Source organism: Marmota flaviventris, chromosome 7, assembly GCF_047511675.1.
Source record: "Marmota flaviventris isolate mMarFla1 chromosome 7, mMarFla1.hap1, whole genome shotgun sequence".
Taxonomy (NCBI): domain Eukaryota; kingdom Metazoa; phylum Chordata; class Mammalia; order Rodentia; family Sciuridae; genus Marmota; species Marmota flaviventris.
In genome coordinates this window covers 117,879,274-117,905,023 of record NC_092504.1, presented here as the reverse complement: position 1 = coordinate 117,905,023, position 25,750 = coordinate 117,879,274, and the positions used below count along the sequence as shown (strand labels likewise).

At 32.4% G+C, this 25,750-nt stretch overlaps 1 protein-coding gene across 8 annotated transcripts in view; it reads right to left on the bottom strand.

The window, feature by feature from the left end:
• Fbxw7 (F-box and WD repeat domain containing 7) overlaps positions 1-25,750 on the bottom strand; it is a 185,917-nt gene that overhangs the window by 10,367 nt on the left and 149,800 nt on the right. For 7 of the 8 annotated variants that reach the window (XM_071614611.1, XM_071614609.1, XM_071614612.1 and 4 more), the window contains 4 exons: positions 18,239-18,321; positions 15,011-15,152; positions 5,787-5,921; positions 637-760 (listed from right to left, as the gene is read on the bottom strand). In XM_071614611.1, coding sequence (XP_071470712.1) covers positions 637-760; positions 5,787-5,921; positions 15,011-15,152; positions 18,239-18,321 — 484 coding nt within the window. Of the gene's footprint in view, positions 1-636; positions 761-5,786; positions 5,922-15,010; positions 15,153-18,238; positions 18,322-20,688; positions 20,976-25,750 lie in introns of those variants that run through there. The other variant, XM_071614614.1, reaches the window with a different exon arrangement.

Sequence of the window (25,750 nt, the reverse complement as noted above, 5' to 3'; positions counted from 1 at the left end):
CAAGGCATTATTAACCCAGACCAACCATCAATGCTCTCCTTGACTATACAGTTAGGGAGTCCCCCCCATATGGCTACCCATACCTCTAGGATTCTTTCACAAAAATGTTGCTTCTCAGAGGCAAATGATATTTTTACATATTTTTTTGTCCAAATGATTCATTTTCTAGAAGGCTGCTGGGGAAAAATACTCCCTTTAATATGGATGATGCCTACTCTTCTACTAAAACAGATTTTCTGATTTTAAACAGGTTCTAAGAATATAAGCTCCAGGACAGGAAAAACAAAAACAAAAAAAATCAAAAAGGCAAGATGCTTCTATATCTTCAGCATTTAAGAATGTCTAGCTCACAGGAGGTATTCAATAAATATTTATGACGAAAAAAATAGAATACTCAATGCTGGGTATTTAATTGATAATATAATTTTTGGGTTGCCTTTAAATCATCCTCATCTTGACTCTTTCCCTTAAATGAAGATCCATTCTTTGATAGGCTACCAAAGTTCTCTTTACTCATTTATCCACCACTTTATTCTAGCTGCACATAAAACTTGTTTTTATTTTGTCTACTTGTTCTCAGAATTACTTTGCCTTTTCAAAGCATAAGCATATTCTCTGTGCAATTTTGAACCTTACCCTCTTCTCTGCATTTCTCTCTCCAGAGAAGGTTGTCTTCAGCCAAAATTCTCCAGTAGCGACACGTCTGAGCTGCTTGTAGCAGGTCTTTGGGTTCCAGGAATGAAAGCACATAAAGTGCCAGCTATTGAACAGAAGAAAAACATAGTATACCCATATATATATATTTTTTAATTATAGAACTAAAGGTTAATTATTCTCCACAGGATAAAACACTTAGATATAAGTGTAATTACATTATAATTTGTAAAATTATGATAGACAGTAACTCCAATTTTAACAAATATAAACTAGATTAGAAACAAAAACACCCTCTTGGCTTTTATGAATTTCACTGCATTAACTCTTTATCTCTTTATACAATAATGATTAAACCTCTGTCTCTGTTCTTGCCTTTGCTCTGTGAACCTCACCACAATAAGTTTAATTTTTATGTAATTATATATACTCATGTTCTCTCCCCTCTACAATGCAAGTTCACTGAAGACAGAACCTGAGGCCTTCCTGATAGCCTGACTGATAAGAAATGAGAGTTCTACATAATTTTTTATCATTTCAGATAGGCAGATATCACAATTAGTGATTCTTCATCACATCAAACTATTTATCACAATGAAAAACTTCTAAAACATTTACACACTTGACTATAAATGACAAAATGAGACAATTATTAAGTCATTCCACAGACACACAAAAGTAATTGGGTTCTAATTACTTTACATTGCTTATGGGGATTTTCTCGATGGGTCACATAGAGTTGTATATTTCAGCTAGCTCATTGGATTACTATTAATTTAAAATATTTGTTTATAATACTTGCAAACCATCATTTTTTTCCATTGTATGAAGCCAATTCAAGTAAAGAAAAAGGAAGGAAAAGAAGTGAAGTGATGGCCTTTGACCATGTTTATTCTAGTAGCCTCACACATCACATACAAATTTAAATTACAATATTAGAATGAAAATTTATCCAAAGTCTAGTTTTTATAAACTAAATGGCAAGGATTAAGTCAAACTACCATTTAAAGTGCCAAAGATTACATAGGAAGTGAAAGTATGATTTGAATTATTTTTCAAAGCTAAATGAGAATTACATGATTTAAATTAAGGTTTCCTAATGATTTTATATATATATATATATATATATATATATATATATATATATATATATATATATATGGAGTTCACTTCTAATCACATACACTCTGAGCACATTCTGCATACAAAACACTCCACCTAGACAGTACTAAGCTTAATACTACTATTGATGAATAAAAGTGAAACACTTTTCTTGAATTAATTGATTCTATCAGAAGATCATTCTTACCTACACATACCGAGTTCATTTAAAATAAAAGGTCATGATTATATTCAATAACCTATATATACATGTGTATATAAACATGTGTGTACATACATCTCTCAACATTTTATTTGATTAACGGGTACTCTACAAGCCACTTAATTTTAAAATTACCCATCAATCAAAGCCTAGGCAAGTTTGTTTAGTTTCATTGTAACAGTAATGTGATGTTACCATATTATTAATCTATGTGAAATTGTAATTCAATATAGATATTGTCCAGCACAAAGATGCTTGTGCAAAAGAGATGCTGATTAATGTCCAAGATATTATAATGGTTCACATGAAAAAGTCTATTCTTTATCTTGAGTTATCAGACTGAAGTAGAAACCAAGTAATTTACAGAAACATTCAATTCATCTTAAAGGCTAGGGACAAGGAAGCAAGAAATTAAGAATAGTTGAGAATTCAAAAGTACCTCTTCAAACCAAAAGGAAAAATTTCCTTCTTTTCATCCAAGTCCAGTGTTTGGATGCATTAGAAAAATGCAAAGCAACACTCAGGTGCTAAAGAAAGCTGAAGTGCTAGTGTAATAGGTAACTGACATACTGTCTTTTAAAGGAGCAGAGGCTCCAATTCAACCTTGAACTTGCAATTATTAAATGTTTGTCAATTTACATACAGCTAGTTCAATTGAAACATATAGCTAATAGAGAAACTATTCAAGGCAAAACAGAAAACTATGAATAAAAAAGCCAGGAAAAACATAAATCAGCAAAGAAGGTTTAAACCAGGGGAAAAGTAGATCATGCATATACTAGCAACAGTGTCTTACATGGGTTTTGAGTTAAACTGTCAAGTAAAGAGGGAACAACTATAAGTTATATGATCCTAACTGTGTATTACGGAGAAGTATACCAATTCCTCAAAGGAATCAAGGTTCTGTCATACGGGGCTCTGAAATGGGTCTGAATGTTTGTGTCCCCTCAAATTCATGTTGAAATTCTAATTCCCAATGTAATGTTTTTAGGAAGTGGGGCTTTTTTGTAGGTCATCAGAATGAAACCCTTAGGAATGGAATGAGTACCCCAGAAAATGAACCCAGAGAACCCTCTTACCCTCTTTCAGCCACACCTTATGAGGATACAATGAGAAGACAGAAGTCTACAACCTGGAAGAGGGCCCTCGCCAAAACTCAACCATGCAGGTGTCCTGATACTGGACTTCTTAGCTTTCAGTACTGTCAGAAATAAATTTCTGCTTATAAGATGACCAGTCTGTGATACTTTTTACAGTAGCTTGAACTAAGACAGGATCCTTATTAGGGGACAGAGACCATAATTTTATACTTTAGAGGTGGCTAATACTTTCCCAGGCTTGCTATATTTCAGTGTACTGTCAAGGAAAAAAAATTTAAATGAACAAAGAGAATGTTGGCTAATCCTACATCAAGAATATCAGGTTTTGTTCTAGATTATCTATTATACCACTATGATTCCCTTGGTATTTACTCACAAAATAAGGAGAGTGCTATTTAACACAAGCTTCTCTTATGACACTAGTGCCATTTTTGTCAAGGTTTTTCAGATTAGTAAGTAAATGTTGGTAAATAGCTTTGAGATCTTCCCAAATAATTATAAGAAAAACACTATAATTCCATCTCCTGTCACAGAGGTAATAATGTTTTAAATAATGATAATACTGAGTCTCTGGGCAAGATAAAGCTAATTAATTTAAGGGCAGATCTATGCCATTATTTCTTCATGTATAAAATAAAGCATTTTTCAAATTAGGAAGCATTCTGTAGTTGAAAACAAAAGGAAAAACACAGATAATATGCTAAGCTAAGGATCTCTCTTATTCTCCTCTCTAGCTTCACTTCTTTATCCTCAGGCAACTTTTAAAAGAACATTTAAGCCAACAGAATCTTTACTGGATTTACCATTGATATTGATAATTTGTGCTAAGTTCTTGGACTCTTTAAAAATACTTTCAAAATTCTATTGAGTTTAAATCACATTTTTGTGTATTAAGAAGTTACTACAGAAATGAAAATAAAGCAAAGCAAAACATACAAACAAAAAAAAAAACCCTCTCTATTCTCAGAGATAAGGGAATAAACTAGACTCTGAAAACTGCATTTTAACAAAAATGCTACCCTCCAAAGTAAGGAGGATATCAAAAGAAACCACAAAAAATATATCAGAGGTGAGTACATTTACTTTCAGTCAAATACTTATGAAAGTGTTTCCTTTTATTAATGCCCTTCTGGAAGCAAAGAGAGCTTATGTCACTTTTATAAGCCAAATCTATTGAGAAGATTCAGTTTTAGAAAGAACTACCAAGAATAAGAATTTTTTTCTGAAACAATGTCATTTTAACAAACACTCCAAAGAAAAAACATTTCAAGAAATTGATATTTTATCAATTTTGCTTTTCCCTGAAGTTATGCTTAAATATAATACTATTTTATTCATAACCAATGTAAAATTATAATTGGCACTATTTAATATTGTTAGGGTATTTAGAATGATCATCTGAAAAAAAATCAACTCCTTTTCTGTTCAAACTTGAAGCTTCAGGATAATTTAAAATGGTTTACTACTATTTTATATTGTCTTCTGGGTGGACATATAATTAATGGCATGATAATTGGTACAAATATAAATCATGGGGACATCAATTATTTAATGTTATATTATTTGTCTGCTGTCAAAAATGAAATTATGAAATCTATAACATCAATAACAACACTATATCTTCTACTATACCTTGTTCAGTCAAGAGTGCCCATATGACAATAATCAATCCATGACAAAAGAATAATATCAGTTTACACAAAAACCAAAAAAGATGCCAGGTGCAGTGGTACATGCTTGTAATCCCAGCAACTCAGGAGGCTGAAGCAGGAGGATCCCAAGTTCAAAGCCAGCCTCAGCAACTTAGCAAGGTCATAAGCAATTCAGTGAGACCCTGTCTCTAAATAAAATATAAAAAAGGGCTGGGGATGTGGTTCAGTGGTTAAGCGCCTCTGTGTTCAATCCCTGGTACAAAAGAAAAGAAAGAAAGAAATGGGCACAAATAATTCCAAAAAGTGCTATTAAGAATGCAACTGGGGGGCTGGCTGGTGGCTCAGTGGTAGAGCGCTTGCCTAGCATGTGTGAGGCACTGGGTTGGATTCTCAGCACCACATATAAACAAATAAAATAAAGGTCCATCAACAACTAATAAAAATATTTTAAAAAATGTAATTGATATGGGTGTATGTTTGTGTGTGTGTGTGTGTGTGTGTGTGTGTGTGTATAATGGAGTCAAAGAGGAGAATGAGTAGTAGAAAAAGATATACATACAGAATTCTATACATTTAAAAATAATTATATAATCTAAGTACCAGAGAGCCACAATTCAATAACATCAAAAAAACTACTGGTCTTAAAGGGACTTAGGATACATAAATGACAAAATAAGAAAAAAAAATTGTTGTTTTTAAAAATCCACACTATAAATAATGAACATACCAAGAAAACTGAACGTTGGGCTTCAGATAACATAGGGAAAAATCTTGGTAAAGAAACATAAAATGAATGAAACTCAATGATTAGTCTCATATATCTGACTTAATCAAGTTGTAGAAAGAAGGAACTTAGTTCATAAGCATATTTTAATTTGATAATTACATTATTAAGTCATGGCAGTTTACCAACTTAAAGCCCTCTTGACCACAAATCGAGAGTGTTAAACTGAAAATGCTGAATACCACAATTAGTATTACAATGTTTAAAGGTTGTAGCAGTTGAGTTACATATTCAAAAAACACCCACTGAACACTGTAACTGATCATCCTTACCTCTTTAGGGAGCAAAGAAATAAAGTCTCTTTGAAACTGGGGTTCTATCACTTGCATCATATGTTTCACTTGCGTTGGTTCACAACTATCAATGAGTTCATCTAAAGCAAGCAATTTCTCTGGTCCACTCCAGCTCTATCAAAGAGGAATTAGAATTTTTTATTATTTTAACAGATGTTCCAAGTTAGAAACTCATAAAGGAAAAACACACAACCACACTTGAACAAAGTAAGCAAGCACTCTGTATGTTACAAAGTGGCTGCTTATATCACATTTTCTTCAGAATCCACTGAAGTGATATGATTTAGTCTGAAGTTTACTGTTTTTTATATTATCAAAGCTTTAAAAGTCATGAGAAAATATTTTTGTATTACATTATGATGATAGTTATTTGTTCATCTACAACTATGATACCATTGAGATACCAAAATTTTATTCCAGAAACATCAATTTGGGTAACTGAGTACATAAGGAATTTTGACTAATTTTTCTTTCTCTATATTCTTTCTAGTGGGCACCATTAAATTTGATGGTTTCCATAAGACACTCACCTAAGAGGAGACTGACAGCATCATTTAGAGAAGAACTAATAACTGGATATTCTGCGTATCTGAGAAGTACTTCTCACAAATAAAGGGGATTTGATTTGTCTTATGAAAATAATTTCAGATAAAAACAGCAAATAATAGAAAATAATAGCTAACAGTATTATTGAAAATATAAGCAAAGGCCAAATGAGAATAAGAAACAAAATGTTATTACCATAGAAAAACAAAAACATTATTATACTTTAAAAAGGACATTAAGGGATTTTTTTTTTTAATTAACACCCCCCCCCCGCCCCCCGCAGTGAGGAGCACCTGCATAGAAAAGCCAAGATTCTCATAGAAAAACTTAAAACCCATGCAAATAAAAAAAAAAAATGTTAAAATTTAACAATAATCATGCAAAATATTTAAATAACTAAGGATACTTAAGTGAAAAAACACCCTTGGGTGAACCTTTGCTTCTGTAAATCTATGCCTGCTTGAGTACCTTTGTGAATTATAATGTCCATTTCAGAAGCAGAGTGAATAGAGAATAATAAGTGAGGTTTGGAGCTAGAAAGATCTGCATTTTGATACTCCATTTCTTGGATTTTGTTATATTTGAAATACTGAGATATATTAAGCATCCAAAAAGCCTTACTCAGAATATTTCCTAAAGCAATTTTAAAATATTTACACTTTTAGAATTTATAATGAACCTGTCTTCTTTCCTATCATTAAGTACAGATTATGGTAATACTATGAAATATTTCAATAGTATTTAGCTATTTCTATAATATACTCCATTTCACCACCTAATATAAGGAACCACAGGCTCCAATAAATTGTGGTTTTTTTTTCCCTTTTACTTCAACATATATGTTCGGAACATTCATCAAATATGTACCTTATATACTTTTTGGTCAGAGTGAGGATTTACACATAAAAATGAAAAACACTACATACATGTGTTCACACACACGGTCAATTACAACCATCTAAGAATTTTGTTGGTTTCCCTCATATAACTTTAAACACTGACCCAAAACTTGCCTATCTGACAATCTGATCAATCTCTACTCATCTCTGACCACTCAGCACCCACAGTGTAGACTCACTGACTTACTGATGTACATCCCTTGCAGGATTTGCGGTGGCTTTTTATAATGTGTTTTCCCTCAAATCTACATCATAGGGGTTTGTGGACACTGCTACCATAAGGACATGCCCATTTCGGGTGATGGAAAAGTCTGCTGACTTAATTAAAATGTGGCTTTAAAGGAAGGCATTTGATAGAATAATTTTAGAATAAACCTCTGAATCTTCACCTATATGAATGCCTGCTTTAAAAATATTTTTGGATCTGTTCATGATTAAATTTTGATTTAAGTGGCTGGGGCTGTATGTAGCTCAGCGGTAGAACACTCGCCTAGCACATGCGAGGCCCTGGGTTTGATCCTCAGCACCACATAAAGATAAATAAAATAAAGGTATTGTTTCCAACTACAACTAAAAAATAAATATCTAAAAAAATTTTTGATTTAACAACCAAGACATTCCATGGAAATTTCTATAGTAAAAAGACAGAGAAAAATCTTTCAATGTATTTACTACTTTAAATGTTAAACAGGTATGCATTTGATTAATAAATACTATATCTAATTTAAGGTAATAAGCTATACATGTTCAATGTTTTTTTTTCCAGTTAATGAATTAATGATTTTTAAAAGAATAGAAAAATAATATCAATACAAAGTATATGATGCTAATAGAAGAGAAATATCTTTTATCAAATCTTTTAATAGACAGGTGTAGAATAGAATAATAAACCAGAATAGAAGATAAATAATTCAGTTCTTAAGTAAATGTTTGAAATTGTGTCAGAAATTTCTATATATTTAAGAGAAAGTTCATGAAAAAAAATTATGCCTAGATAGCAAAATGTCTCTAAGAGTAAACAGTATTTGGGATAATATTTTGATTTGAAAGAATATTTGACTTAACAAGAGTCAAATGAAATTTAAATTATGTCTCAATTCAAATTACATACACATTCAGTAAATGTTACTTTGAGCTAATTTATTGAAAAGTATATCACTAACAAGGATGAGGAACATAAGCTATAACTACAGTAAATGAAATTTACTCCTCCATCTTTCCTTCTAAATCTCCACTTCCATAGTCTTGCTAGGTTCAGTAAAACACAATTCTGTTCTACAACTTGCTCAGGCCAAAAACTAGAGTCATCCCTGATTCCTCTTTCTCTCTCATCAACAGATGGCTCTGACCCAAATAAATTCTGTGGCCTCAAACATCAAAACACACCCAGAATCTGACCGTTATTACATGGTCTAAGCCATAAGTATCCCTCACCTGGACTGTTGGCATAACCCCATGGCTGCACTCCCAGCGTCCTACCTCTGCCCTGCTCCTTCTATTCTCCACTCAGTACTCAGTAATCCTCTGCTTCAAACCTTCTACTGGCTTTCCACTTCAGTTAAATAAAAAGTCTTTGCTTGGCCCACAAGGTTCTAATTTCCTACTCCTTTTCCTCTTATTTACTTTTTCTGCCACACACATTCTTTCTAGGCCTCAAACACTCCAGGCATGCTCTGCTTCGGAGCCTTTCACTTGCTGTTCCCTGTCACATTCTACTCTAGATACCTATAAGGCGGCCTGCCTGTCTTCTTCCCATCCTCCCTTCCTCTCTGCCCTCCCTGGGCAACCTTTTAAAATCGGAAACCAGTTCTAACCCTTCACCCAACTCCTCCTGACAAGAACGTAAGTTCCATGAAAAGGCAATTTTTTGTCTGTCTGTTCACTATTGTAACCCAGACCCAAAGTAGGGGCTGGTGCAAAATATGCATATTTTTTAAATATTTGTAGAATAGATGAATGAATCCCCACAGAGAAAGGGATTACTATACCAATGCTATCTCAAAACTCTCCAGAGAGTGCTTCTTTTCTTTATAGTTGATGGTAACACTAGGACTTGCTTGCTGTCTGTTCCAAAACTGCTTTCAAATTCCATGCATGATTGAGCAGCAAGGGAAGTATGTGTTAACTTGAAAACACTGCAGTTAATGACCATATTAATACAAAAAGAACAACCACACACAACAAACTTTTAACAATGATAGTAGAAAGAACATTTTACTTAGGATTAGGAAACTAAACGTTGGCAGGCCTTAGTTTATCTGCAACTGATGAATAACTTTGATAATCATTATTTTAGTTTTATCTAAAAAGTGGTCCTCCTGGAAGAAGGAAAAAAAAATTCACCTCTTTTGGCCTTTCATGGTAAACTTATGTGGTAGCATATTAAAGGGGATAGGAAAAACATTCCAGGTTTAGAAAGGATCAAGAGAAACAAATTTTAATTTGTGGGCAAAACTGCAAATACAAATTTGAAAATTTCCCCATAGAAATATCATTTTATTTTAGGAACTGGAGCACACAAGTAATACAGAAGAGTAGTAGGGGCAGGGAAATGTAACCAGGAGCCCAAACTTTACCAGTAAACTCACTGTGCAAGTGGATGAAGTTTCAGAAACTCCACCTACATTATAAGGGCTTAGTCTGGACCAGTGGTCCCCCAAAGCTGACCAATGAGTACAGGAATCACATAGTCCTACAACCTACCACCTGAGAGTCTGCTTCAGTGGTCAAGATACAGCTGAGGATATTTATTTTTCTAAAAAAGCAACTCATCCATGTTGGTATAGGTGATCCTTATTGCCCTAGTTAGGTCCAGGCCTGAATTGCATGTGGGAAATAACTGACTTCTATAGTACTTCCACCATTCCACTGTGGGCCAGTTCTAATTTTCAAGTTCTACTTAACATCAAAATCTGACCCAGAGAACACAACACAGGTTTTATTTTTTGAAGAAACCAAGAATCAGCCTCTTTCTACTTTTAATACAAAAGTATTTCAAATATTCAAGACATATGAAATTCTCCTTTAGTCTTTTCTGGTCAAATACATGATTTTCTTCAACTCACCCACATAAGGTTTAACAAGGTTTCTCATATTACAACTAAAAAAATTTCAAAGTAACTTAGCCTCTTTGGGCACTATCCTGTAGGTTTTAATCTTTTGTTGATTAGCAAACAAGATTTGTATAAAATACATCAGAAGATATATACAGCTTCTATGTTAGCATGAAACTTGATTAAATCCTTCAATTTAATAGGGTTGACTCCCATTTAGATATCAAAACAGAAATACTTTATATTTTATCATTTTTATTACTTTGAGTGTAACATCTTTTCAAAAGACATTTATAGCTTCAATGCAAATATGCTTTGATTAAAATACTTTGAAACTAATGACATTTATACAATGTTAGAGTTCCTCCACATATTTCTTTGATCCTCATGGTAGGATGTGAAACTACTATTTTTGACAGCCCGTTTTAAGACCAAGAAAACTGAGGCCCACAAAGGCTGTATCTTGACCAGTGGAGAAAGCTAAACTTAATGGTCTCCACTGTAATTCCAAGGACAGCTTTAAACACACCTATATGTTTTCTTCCTTTTGATAAATTCATAGTGTTATATTTGTTTTATGGAGTAAAAATATAAAGGGAAGAGTGGTTACATAACATCAATAAAATTACCCAGTTATTAAGAGGCAAAGCCAAAATTGGAACGAAGAGCTTTTCCATCTAGGTCATATATGCTTATTCTTTCAGGATGCCTGGGAACATAAATTTTACCAAAAAAAAAAAAAGAATGTTCATGCCATTAGTCTTCACCTAGTCTAAACACTTCAAGTGAGAAACCATATATTAATACTCAAAGGATATAAACAAACCAAAAGACCAACTATCTCCCTCAAAATTAACAATCTGAAGCTTCAATTTGGCTGCAAAATAAAAGTAGAAAGTAAATCCATGACTACTGAAAATTCAAACAGTAAAACTTGTTTTTGTTTTTTTTTTATTTTTGTCTTTAATTTGCACTTCTATTTTGTAGTAGCACTGTGTTTTAATTTCCTCTTATCCATGATGGTGTATCATTTGTTCTCATTTGATATACAAATTGAGTACACAATACTTTTGTTAGAATAGATGGAGCTGGACCCAAACAATGCTGTATCACTGCCTTAGGAGCAATAGGAGGACAGTAAGAGTACAAGATCTCCCATTTTGTTTGTTATGAAACAGACAAGTCATCATTAAATGCCACCACAGCATATCTGTAGAAATCGTGCCAGTTTAATTATCCCTCAACTGTACCACATAGGTCAATTCATGACTCCCCCACTTTACTATGAAATTATATCTACCTATAAGTTAGGCACTAAAGCATTGTAAGCCTTTAGGTAAATGATTCATTTCTAGTTACTTTGGCATCAGCCCTAAAAAAGGGGGGCAATCTATGACAATGAAGTTCTGGGTGTGTCATAAGACACACATGGTACTGAGAAGATTAAGGTCCTGATCTACCTGTCAAATTGTTCTTTATTGCTATAGATTTGATTGCTAAATAATATTTATCTTAAAAAATTATGGTTCTTTATCTTTGAGGATAATTCCATGTTATTCCTGTTAATTAAGAACAGGTTTTCTTCACTGTACCTACTTCTCAAATGAACAAATACTTTTATTGGGCCAAAAGCTGGCTAGCACTCTTTAGTTTATTGAGTCTCATTGATTCTACAAAACAGTTTCTCATTTTGGCTTTTACAATTAATGTTTCTGAAATTGGGATCTATAGAGTCTCAGATTTGATGAAATATAGCAAGTGGTAACATTTGGACAATTGATAAAGGAAAGCATAAGCTAACTGAACAAACAAACATTGTATCAAAGAACTCTCTCAAATATCCTTACTGCAAAATAAAACATAAATGCCCTAAACTATAGATCAATATTAAAGAGTTCCTTTAAAATCGGCAAATATCCTAACTGGTTTGCAAAAAATATTTTGGTACTTTAAAACACTGGAAAAAAATGGGCCTTATCACATGAAAATAAATCTTAACTCTAAATAACCTTCTAAGAAATAAATCTTTTCACATACAATCAGAAGCTGTCCACAATGATGATAAAACCATTGCTAATCGGGTAATTTTCAATCATGTTAGTATATTCTTGCAAAAATGATATGAATCCGGCAGAATTACACCTGTAATCCTAGTGACTAAGGAGGCTGAGGCAAGAGGATTGCAAGTTTAAGGCCAGCCTTGGCAACTTAATAAGACCCTCTGCAACTAAGCAAGACGCTGCCTCAAAATATAAAGATCAAAAGGACTGGGGATGTAGCTCAATAGTAAAGTACCCCTTGGTTCAATCTCTAGTACAAAAAAATAAGAAATCAGCTCTGCAATCCTCTTCAGTGCTGTATTGTAAACTGACATTCGCCTACAAGCATGGCAACACACACCTACACACCCATCTCCTGGCTTAATCAGAGACGATAGAAATCTTTAAATATTCCTTTAAGAATATATAAATGTCTTGTTCACCTAAAAAACTAAAAAAATAAATATTTAAAGGAGGGGAGGCGCTGGGGTTATGGCTCAGTAGTAGAGTGCTTGCCTAGCATGCATGAGGCACTGGGTTTGATCCTCAGCACCACATAAAAATAAAATATTGTGTCCACCTAAAAAAGTTAAAAAATAAATATTTTTTTAAAAAAGAATATATAAATGTCTTGTGCTTTATTTTCAAATCTTATTGATGTATAAATTTCCTTTACAAGAATGGGACAAAATAAAACACTTAGAATTCTGGGGACACGGGAAAAAATAAAAATTCAAAAAACCTGAACCTGAGGTAAAACAATGTAGGGGGAGGGCATGGGTAGGAATAATTCTTGCAGAAAAGGTATGTTTCATGAACAAATGACCATGAAAACTTACTTTAAAAAAAGCCACTTTGTAATTGCAGTGGGTTCATAACTTGTTTTGTTTTTTCTTTAGTACTGGAGATTGAACCTAGGGGTACTTTATCTCTGAGCAACATCCCAGCCCTTTTTAAATTAAAAAAAAAATATTTTATTTATTTATTTTTTGAGATAGGGTCTTGCTGTGTTAGTTAGGGCCTCATTAAGTTGCTGAGGCTTCCCTCAAACTTGTGATCCTCCTGCCTCAGCCTCCCAAGTCTCCTGGATTAGAGGCGTGCACCACTGCATCCGGCTTCATAACATTTTAATAAGAATTAAATATAACTTTAATTCCCTAACCCAGAGATTCTTAATCTTTGGACTGGATAATTCTTTGTTGTGGGAGGCTGTCTTTTATACTGCCTCCACCTTCTAGATAACAGCAGTGGCCATCCACCCCCACGGTTCTAACAACCACAAGTGTCTTCAGACACTGCTGTCTCAACTAGGGGAGAAGGTGAACCCTGTTGAATATCAGCGTTCTAAGCTTTCAGTTACCATCCTTCCTCAAATTGGCTATATCCTAGTGCTTCTGAAATCACTTGGAGGGTAGAAAACAAATTTTAAAATCCACTTAAAAGCAACATTGCTTTAAGTAAGTTTTCCACCCCCAGAAAAAAAATGAGACATTTATTCTGTTTTTGCCTAGGTATGTGAAATAGTAGGATTTACATAAGGTGACATCTTAAAAATCTGAAATAGCAAATTAAGTCAAATGAAGTATGTTTTTCAACTATTATTTCCCTGTGCATTCATTATGTACCCAACAATTCAAGCAGTCAGAAGTAGTAAAATATATTCATTTTTACATTAGTATGGTAGATAATATCAGATCTTCACATCATTTCTATTTACTGTTTGCAAAGAATAATTAAGCAAGTGCTTAATCCATGCCAACTATTTTGCTAAACACTTGATTCATATGCATTATCTCACAGGAAGAAGAGATAAATCAATTTAATATCACTATCTTAAGTCATAAAATTCATAATATTCAAGGTTTGGTAGCAACCAATCTACCCAATGTTCAAAGAATTTAAATACTAGTAAAAGATAGTTAGTGGAAATGGAGCATGCTGAGTCATATATACGCATGTCACTGATAAGAAGAAGATGCATTCATCAACTCCAGTGGGGTTGTAGTGACAAATAAGTCACCTCCAGTGATTACTGGAGTTCTTAAATTAATTGAAAGTCCCTAATTTACAAGCAATGCAATTTAAAAAATAAGAGTACATTCAACAACCCAAGACCCAAACATGAATAAGAAAAAGAAAAATGGTCTTATTGCTTAATAATCTATAAAAATGCAAATGTACGTCAGAAAACAAGCCTTAGACTTTCTTAATTAGTACATTTAGAAATTAAAATGAGCTCCATTATTTTTATAGCATTTTATTGAGATACATGTCACATAGATTCGCCATTCAAAGTACACACTTAGGTGGTTCCCAGCACACCCACCTTGATGTGTAGCCATCACCTCTATTATCTAGCTCCACAACACTTCTGCCATCCAAAGAAACTCTACACCTAGTACCAGGTAGTCTCAATCATCTTCTCCCCTCATTGCCTGGCCACCACTTATCTATTTTCTGTCTCTATGGGTTTGCCTATTCTGGATATTTCATATAAACAGAATCAACATGTGGCTTTTTGTGTCTGGTTTCTTTCACTCAGTATAATGTTCCCTAGGCTCATTTTCAGGGTTACATGTAACTTCATTCTTTTTTATGGGTGAATGTCCCTTATTTTTTGTAGCAGTTAAGTAAAACATTTCAAGTAATGTGTGTACGAATGTTACCTGAAACATTTTTAGCCATTCCTGGAGGCCTGTAGGTGGTTGGACAGATGTAATCCGACGTCGTTGTTGCCCTTGGCCATTGGCTGCTCTCAGGTCCCCAAAAGTTGTTGGTGTTGCTGAACATGGCACAAGCCCAGTGGTACTAAAAAAAAAAAAAAAAATATATATATATATATATATATATATATATATATATATACACACACACACACACACACACACATACATACATACATACATACACACACACACACAGTAGAAGCAAAGACATATATTTCTTAAAAATAAGGAATGCTTATTTAATAAAAAGGATGATGACCTGGGCATATTTCAAACATCAATCCAATTATTCCTTTTATTTGCTTATTCCCAGAGAACATGAGTACACAAAACCCATTTTGCTATTCTTGGAGCAAGTTTCCTCCCTCCTACATAACCACCTGTTATTATCCCAGCAATGCTAACTGCAACCAAATAACAGAATCTCTATAGCAAAACTGCAAGTCACAGATACATACATACAAATAATGGTAAAATATTTCCTTAGGGCTGTGGATGTAGCTCCAATTTAGAATATGTGCTTAGCATGCATGGGGCCCTGGGTTTAATATCCAGCCACAACCAATCAACCAATCAACCAATCAATCACATATTTCATTAGAATATATAGGCCCTCTTCTAAGACATAAAGTTTAAATTTTAAATTTTCTTTATAAAAAGGAGTTTGAGACTCTGTTTTAAAAACTCCAGTATATAAACAGAATATTCAAATGTTTTGGATATCACTAGTCAAACAATTCCTTAAGTTTGCCCAGATGCCTTCATAATTATACTCTTAAGCTGTTGCTATCTAATTCTTAACTGTTATTTATAAAGCTTGGTCTGATAGTTGATAAGAATCAGCCTTGATTAGATGTATAGTTATTCAAATTAAGTGTGAAGAACTTATCTGCATCTAGTATAAAATGAAAGAGGTTAAGACCAAATGACCTGTCTAACTCTCCTAAAAACAACTAATAGCAGGAAGAACATAGATATGCTATTGATATATTAAACTTTATTTTTAAATTTCTGTATCCAATTAAATTATTTACTCTCAAGGCAAATATTGAGCATTTCTGCATTTCTATTTTAGAGATATTACAAAAAAAAAAAGGAGAAGATGGTTTAGTTTAGTTAACAAAATTACATTTCTAGACTAATCCTTAATTTCTTGAGTTATAATAGTGTTCTACATCCAAAAATCACATACGTATTGTATCATAATAGTCGAGTGTTAAGCTCTGTTAAATTACTTGTGACACAACTTCCCCAATGTTTTCTTCAATTTTTTGATATGAAATGTATTTGAATGTATTTTACATAAAAATCTTCATTCCTGTAATCTTTGAATCTTTGAACACACATTTAAGTTAATCTCTAATATTCAACAATTGTCTATCCTCTTTTCTTTTAAATTCAAAGGTAAATTCAGTTTTCTCATTCTCCACAATAGAATGGGCTTATAACTTAAATTTTCTAAGACAAAAAATAGAAAAAAAAAAAAGAAAAATGAGTTTCATTTTATTATCTGTGAAATATAAAACACCAAATACATACATTAGTAACTGACAAAATCTCCAAAAAAAGACATGGAAATAAATACGAAATATCCCATTGGGGCTAATTCTGTGTTAGTAAATTTTATTTAAGAGTCAGTTGTTTTCTCAATAAAAAAGTGAACAATTAAAGACAAACTTTATGTGTTCTATGATAAAAATTCAACATTTATTTTTGATAAGCTGCCTTGAAACAAGTGAACAATTTAATACCTTTGTCCTAGTTTCAGCCATAGTAATAGAAGACCAAAATAATATGGCTTACTGGACTCTATACATTTATAAAAGACCATTTACAATTAGCTCAACATTCAACTCAACTTTCTCATCTAAGAAATACTTTATTAAGGTTAGAAGCAAAATGAAGTGAATAGTTTTGCTTGTCTCTCTATCCCTCCACACCCTCTGGTGGAAGTGCCAAAACAGTAAAATTGTCAAAAGGCAAGGAGTAAAGAGGGGGACAGTCAACATGAGAAAAATCGCACAGAAATGCAGCTCCTGAATAACTAAGAGACAGTTTTATTTTTAGCCTTTGCATCATCTCTCCTGTATTTTATATGTACAATTATTCTAATTATTATGATTTTGAAATTTCATACAAAAGCATTTGAAAGAAATATTTTCTATAACTGAATGAAATAAGAATGAATTGTTTCTGTAAAGATTCAGAGACGGTGGGAGGGGGGGGAAGAGAGAAAATCTGTAATAATGTTCAATTTTTAAAAAGCCTTATATCTGGGCAATAATTTTTTTTTTCACCTTACAGAACAAAAATAATTCTAAGTCAAAATACTTTGAGAAAAAGAAGGAACTATATTATAACCAAGGAGTTCTTAGGGTTCTTATTGCTATCTCAGGATCAGTTATTTGAAGTGACAATTATACAAAAAAAAAAAAGAGTTCTTAAGATACTTTTGTCATTTAAATTTGAAAATACAGCATTCCAAGTGACGTCCAAAGCCATTTTTAATTGGCTGGGTAATAGATATTGTACTTAAGTTGGCCTAATTAGCGTGAGAGTGGGAAAAGTTTTATACTGATGCAAAATCCAAAAATGATGGACTGAAGCAGGAAACAAGACTACAATTGTATTTAGTTGTTATGGAAACTATTCTACTGGTGTAGAAATGTATGTGTTAAGACATAAGACCTACCAAGCTAATAAAAGGGAATTTCTAACACATTAATTTCATGAAATAAGATTTAGTTAGTAACTGGGGTGTTTATTTCACTGCTAATAAATTTATCTCCAATTTTGTGAATATAAATATCCATCTTAGAACAGTTGTTGCTATAGTAACAAGATACATTTGCTCATGTCCATATTTTATGATTTACATTTTAGAATTCCTTCAAAATTGTGATTTTAAAATTTTGTTCACAAGAGAACCTCTACTCATCTTACTTTAATGTATTAATAACAGAATATAAATTATGGTGGTAGTTGTTCCTCCCCCTATTTAAAATGATATATTTCCCAATTTTCAGTAACTTTGAAGTATGTTAAAGAGTCAGTAGTACTGTTAACATTATTATTCTATGGGAATAAACTGAAAGAGATACTTTCAGAATTATCAGCTTTAAAAGATATGAGAACCACAAGAGAATAAATTATTATATTTAATATTACCTTGTATATTCTGAGACTTTGCATGGTTTCTTTCCCAAAGAAAAGGAGCGGACCTCGGAACCATGGTCCAACTTTCTTTTCATCTATAAGGTAAAACAAGATATATTTTTTAAAAAATCACCAGTCGAACTATCAAATCTTGAGTTAGCACTGTTAATATAAAAAAAATTCTTTAAAATTTCATGTCTACAATGGAAATTAGGTAGTCAATTAATATAGAAAATAAGTATTTCTTGGTTTCCTCTATTTGTTCTACTTTGTTTTATGCTTACAAACTGGAAATATATATCCCCCCACGCTCTTCTAGAGAACAGCATATGGTGATTTAAAAATTGACATTCATCATACATATTCTTCAGGAGTAATACCTTTCATGTTTTTCAGTTTAACAACCGATATAAGGAGAAAAATCTCATGATAATCCATACAGAAAAGAACCACATTTAACATGCCTTCCTCATTGATCTTCATTTTTCCTTAAAAACATTAAGAAATAACAAAATTCAAAATTTCAAAACCAAAAATGAGAATGGAAACTGAATTTTAAACACCCATATCATTACAAAAGGGTAAAGAAAGCACTGAAAATAGAATAATCTTAAATACAAATCATACTAAAGCATAAAGTAATTTATATGGGCAATAAGATCAGTAAAAATGGTAAATCCATAACCAGAGAAATCTGGAGATGGTACAATGCAGCTGAAGAAAAAAGTCATCAATTGCTATATATACAAAGTATAGCTCTACTGACAGTCCGGACAAATATGTTAACTTGAAACAACAACAAAAAGATTTGAGGAAAATGAATTACGCTTTTTATAAGACACATCCAACGTTTATATTTTTAAGGTGTTTCATTATGCCATGAAACACTATAAATATACTCAGGATTGTATTTTGTCATATCAATATTGAAATATTTTTATATTTCACTATCAGTCAACTGGGGTCATATGAACATATGCTTATTTTTAAACTAGAAAATAAGATCTAATAAGAATCAACTTTTCTCTAATTTGACAACTACTTTCAGATTTGCATCCACTCATTTATTAACTGTATTACTACAAGTTGGGGGGAACACCTAGAGTGACGTGTAGCTATCCTAATTTTGATAGTAGGGTGAAAACCCTTATTTTGCAGTAGTCTTGGTTTCCTACCTATTGCCTCATAGGAACACCATAACTCAGCATGATACAGTGTAAATACTACAGAGAACCAAAGAGACTCTAAAAATCTTTTTGGACCACACTGGATAATAAAGACTTCGTTTTTATCATTATGAAGACGTCTTCTAATCAATACAGGATGATTTTATGATACTAGGAGTAAGAGGTAGGGGTACAACCAGCTTATCCACAATTTATGCCTTAATTCATGAAATACATATTGGAAAAAAAAATAGCCTGGTTTCTTCCCTTCAGAAGTTTCTTACTCGTTACATTGTTTTAAAGGGATTTCTCTCAAAATCCATTATTTTCTTTTCCTAAGTAATTGCATTAAAAAGCAAATGTCTATATAAATATAATATAAAAAGCTATAATATATAAGTAGCCACGTGCTTCCATGTATATAATTTATAGAAATATACATACACATTCACAAATGAATCTACCCGGAAGGTCAGTCAGTACAGATTACCTTAAAATCAAGTTTTTTGATAACTTTCACAGATTATCTTCATAAATACTATGAGAAACTCTGATATTCATTCTAATTAACTTTGTAATACTGGTTTCAGAACTTCCCAGGATATCTTGTAAATACATTGGTGCAAATGCCATTTGCCACTAAAAGCAAACTTTATTTCCATCTTAGAAATCCTTCAAAGAATAAAAATGTACAAAAAATATGTATGAAGGAAACCTCTGAAAAAGAATTTTATTTTTATTTTATAAAATAAAGCACCTTCTCAATGACCATAAAAGTCTTTTAAATACTGTACTGTTTACAAAAAATACTGACTTTAGAATCAAAAATTAATTCAATTTTTTTGAGGGGAACAGAAAGTAAATATGACCTCTCTAAATATAAATACCAAATATTCTAATGATTCTACACACTAAGAATCACCTAATAAAAAGATAAAAATATGTATATGATGTATAGAAAAAAATTGAAGGCAAAAGGTTCACTAAAAACCAACTAAGGATAGAGTATTTCCAGGTCAGCATTAAACGGTGCCACATTTCTAAAGTCTGAATGTATTTTTAGTGAAAAATTTTCAGATTCAAATATATATTTTATTTTAAATATAAAGCTTCTCCCAGCTCATGCTGTCTTTCCATTATTCGCTTACATTCATGAAATAAAACAGAATACCAGACATCCAGCCACCCACCAAAATTAGAGGATACTGCAGCCATCTCTGATGATACAGATTTTCCTTCTCAGGCAGGCACACACACACACAATCACACAGCACAGGAAGAAAACAGATTACTTACTTTGTAAAAAATCATTTTTAATGTGCCGTAGAAACCCATATTTTCTGTATTTTTTCCCTTCAGTGATTCTGTGCCCCCGTGTGTCCGGCTGCTTGGCAGTCTCTGACAATATAAACCTTTTTCAGGTAGGTATGTCACAGATTCTAATGTGGACATGCTCAGGCACGTCAGAAAAGGAAGATTAGGGAGCAGAACCGGCAACAAAACTCCACAGTAAAGGCAAATGCAGCTCAGTATCAAACCGCTTCTCGGGACACACATACATACATGCAGCTTGACTGAGAAGAACTCGAGGGAATAATGAGAGAGAACGGAGAAGATTATTGGAGGAGACTATGCCCTGTCAAAGCCTTGACTGAACAGATTCCTCCCTCAGCAGCAGAGGGATCAGATTACATCTTCCCTTGAACACAGAATGGTGCAGTCCAGGATTCAGCAATGCAGACTGCACATCAATTATATGGTGATCCGCTCCAGGGAACCCGTAAGCACACAACGCACCGAACAGAGGGAGGATGTGGGCAGCACAGAGACCGCCCCCACATGACAGCCCCCTCACCCCTTTCAAACTTTCAGGAGATTATTTTTTTGTATTTTGTGAAAACTGCATTTTTGAAGAGTTTTAAATAACAAGCAACATTTCCATAAATAAGTCCTTCCAGAAACATTTTGAAAATGAAATATATTTTCATACAGCTCCCCCCACCATCCCTGCCCCAGCAGTGGCAAGGCAGGCTATTTTCATTAACTGTCATTCTACTGTAGTTCTGGCATAGACTGATGAGATTTTTCGAGGAGCTTGGATGGGTACAAAATGGGCAATTCCAAAGGGAAAAATTAAATATCCTTTGGGGAAACTGACAATAAGGTAAACCAGTTTGGTGCATATAGCATTTGCAGAATTATGTAATATAAGTTCTACTTCAAGTTGCATGTCTCTTCTATTAAGATTTCCCGAAAATATTCCCTAGGTTTTTCCATTTCATTCTGTTAAATAGAATTTTCAAGAAAACTACCACACATGTTACCAGCTCTCAGCAGTAATCATGAGAATATCTTTTTAAGACAAACAAATCAAATGTAAAGTTTGTCTGAAAGGCTACTTTCTTCAAAGGGAGCAAAAGCTGTGCTCATTGGAGAGGCTCACACTAATTTAATCTTGAGCAAAGAGGAGACGCTGGACTTCTACTTCTAAAATTATTTGGACTCTGTGAGTTGCTTATCATTAAAAAGGCATTTTACATAATAATAAATGTACCAAAGTTTGCCTGAAGGCAACATTTTTCTTAGAATGACTACTACAATCTAGATATTTCATCTTGCAACTTGCTACACAACTAGCTTCAGAGGCAATTACAAGATTTTTTTGGACTAGAAAGGCCCATTATTAAGGGTCTAGTTAATTAACTCCTACCCTTCCCATTAGTGTTCTTCATTACAAGTAACCTATGTGCCTATGGTTATTTAAAGTACTTAGAAAGTTTCTTCAGAAAAAAAGAATAAACTATTTGGACTTTAATAAATTTTAATACTCTGCTATGATAGGAAATTACTTTCCTTATTAAAATGATTCCAAATACTGCATAAAATAGAATCATGATTTAAAAACTAAATGTTTATGCCTCTATTACTAAAACATTAAAGAATATAAAACTTATGAAGATGCACATTTTAGATCCTCTCCTGGAAATTATATCCTATTGTCTATTATTTTTTAAAAAAACTCCACCTGGCTCTTAAATTGATTCTTCCCCTCAGAAACAATATGTACACATACTCAGAAGTTAGTTTTCTAAATAATCAATTAGCCCACTTCACAGGGAAATTATTTTTTAATTGAAATCTCTTTCTCTAAGCAAAAAAAAAAAAAAAAAAAAAAAATCTAATTGTTAGGAAGAGACTCATAAACCCTTTTTATTAGAGACTTTAGAACATTCATGATTTGGGAAAGGAAAAAAAGAAGAACAATAATGATTTTCTTCCCTGTCCAGGGCTATGTGAAGAAAAGTATACATGAATACGGTGAAATTTCCTCTAGAATTTGTCCATGGTAACTTGTCATAAGACTACAAAGTAAATACTTTGACTCAAATGAAATCATGTTCTATCTCTAGTTGAACTAATCATTTCAAAGTCTACCAAGTTAAAAACTGAGACCAACTTTAAGAAAGTAAGGAAGATCCTCTCAAAACCTTGGATGATGTTTAAAAAGAAAATCTCTCTTGATTTTGTATCTTCAAAGGAATGTTCTCATGGTTACATGGCTTCTACTTATGTCTATGAAGACACAGGAAAACCTCCACAAAAGTTTGCTTATATGTAGGTATGCATATACATATTTTGTTTTTGAGTAGGTAAAATATTTACATGGGTCAAAATTTAAAATGATACATACAAAAAACCCTACACATTAAGAAGTTTTTTATATCCTCCATTTACCAAGGTTCCGACTTGAAAATGATTTTTATTAATATGTTTACTGTTTAAGTGAGAAATGTATATGCTTTTAATTACTAAGAAATATTATTTTCCCACATATTTAAACAATTCCCCCTTGTATCTTGTTTACAATTTTAATTTAAATGTGAACAAAGAATTTGCCAAACAAAGCTGGTCAACTAAGCTTCTAACTGGACTTGAAAGTAGTAGAATTAAATAATTATTTTTAACATTTTCTAGAGTACTGTCAATGAAAAATATCACTGCCATCAAAATCTTACATGAAAATGCAAATAAAATCATTCCCAAATTCCTATTTCTGGTAGCCTTGGCTAACATATAGATGTTTAAAACGTATTCAAATTTTTCAGTAATATGATATTTAAAAAAACCCTTTGCGTGTTGCTATCTATGTCTATATTACCCTGTGGTAAACAGGAACATTTTACCCTTACATCAGCCTATGTATTATATAAATATTTTTTTTAAAAAGTATTTTATATCTTATGCTAAAACATTATGTAAGTTCACTAAGAAAATACTTAAGCGTGTCAAAGTATTAAATATATTTCATTACAATAAATTAAATTTTCACATAATTTCAGCTAGGTAATAATTTTTTCCAGTCTATAAAAAATTATTTCTTGTGTTGACTGACAGCCTGTAAGCATTACTGAAAATCCATTAGCAAGGGGAATTACCAATGACAAGGTCCTAGAATACAGTCCATCTGCCAACTCAGACCCAATGTTCATCTAATCACAATTCCATTAAGCTAGGTGAGTAAGAATGGATAGTAGCAGTAACCTGAGAGAAAAAACAGTGCTAAGATATAATATGGTACTGCCCCAGAATATAAGCCTATGGGGTATTGAAAAGACAGTAGAGTGAACAATGAACCCATGAGTCAGTACAAGAGAAATGGCTCTTTCTGAGCAAATTATTGGGATAACTAAGTTTGTTAGAAGGCAAGTTGTGATTAAGAACAGAAACAAAAAACAATCTACACATAAATAGAAAAAAAGTCCTCAGCGAATCATGCGACTTTAGAGAAGTATGCATACACAGTGTTGATACAAAGGAAGTAATTAAGAGTATTTTCTTTTTCCTTGACTCTCAGAGTTTATTATTTTCATCTTATTACATACATAGCTTTATTATTGCACTTGTCATAGCTCACTGTCATTATTTTTAGATATCTTTCTCTCCTAAAATACTCCTTGAAGGTTGACAGCTTACTCAACATTACTTGTATGGCATTCAGAAAAATGATGTATAACAAAGAGTTTTTAATAACCGGCTATAGAAGCAACCAAGAGCAACCACAGCATTATTTAGTAAGTATAATATAAATTAACAAATACATATTTTTAAGGTACAAAATATTAAAATAATTAGTATTAAAATGTTTACCAATTGTTATTATAATTAGTTGCTGATATTATGAATACTATTGGTTTTCATTACCTTGATAACATTTCAAATACATTTCCATTTTATAATAGTAAGAAAATGTGTTTATACTCCTATGTCAATGATTTTATAATCATCATCATGACAACACTCTTTACTCTAGAAAGGAATAGGAAACCACCTACCACAGTAGCTGTCTTGCCCAGAGCACAGAATTTAGATCAGAGACAGTTCAAAATTTCAACATCAAAGAAAGGAATGTCAAGCATGTTGAGGCTGAAACAAACTTTGTGAAACTCCACTAACTCACTGTCATTAACTTTGTGGGATTTAAGTTCTTATTAAAAGGCTCATAACTAAAATTGGCAAGTTAATAAATCTGTTCTATACAGGCATTATTAATTAAAATAGTACACATGCCCAGCATCTACATTTTCAACAATGTAAGTAGGCGACAACATTGATCAGTATTTCCTACATTTATTCATTCATTAAGATTTAGTGAGCCCCTACTATGTGTCAGCACAGGACAGTATATAATTTGAGACATTTTTTATTCCTCTATTAAATTTATAGTCAATTTAAGACACAGAATTGGGTAATGTATACACATATCTGACTCTCCAAACTCCAAATGAAATTTGTCCTAAAAAATATTAAAAATATAAAATGAAAATAATGAGCCATATCTAGTTTGATATTATGACCTAGGTAAACAAGTGTTATAATACTAATACATAAGAAAATAAATCCCAAACACCAATAGTACAATATATGATTTAGCTTTGCTTAAAATAAATTTACTTGGGGGGGGGGGTGGATATTTATAATAATATAAAAAATCCTAACCTCAGTGAATCAAAGTATGAATCAAAATATCATAGCTCAGGTTTTTTTTTTTTTTAATTTTAAGGTAAGTATAATTGTAGGAATAACTATTTTTTTCTTGAATTTTAACCTAAAACTCTTTTTACAAAGATGTGTGGCCCCCTGATGATTTGACACAAATTCAATAACAATGTTATTCAAAGAGTAAAACATATGCACCAATGTATTTACAAATATATAAACATACACACAGAATTTGCACCCAATAATGCAAGTTAAGAGTTCTATTTACTATAGCCACAGAAGAAAATAATAAAAATGTGAGTTTTTTAATTTGTTCTATTAAAATTTATATTTCTATAGAGCTGTTAACATTCTTTAC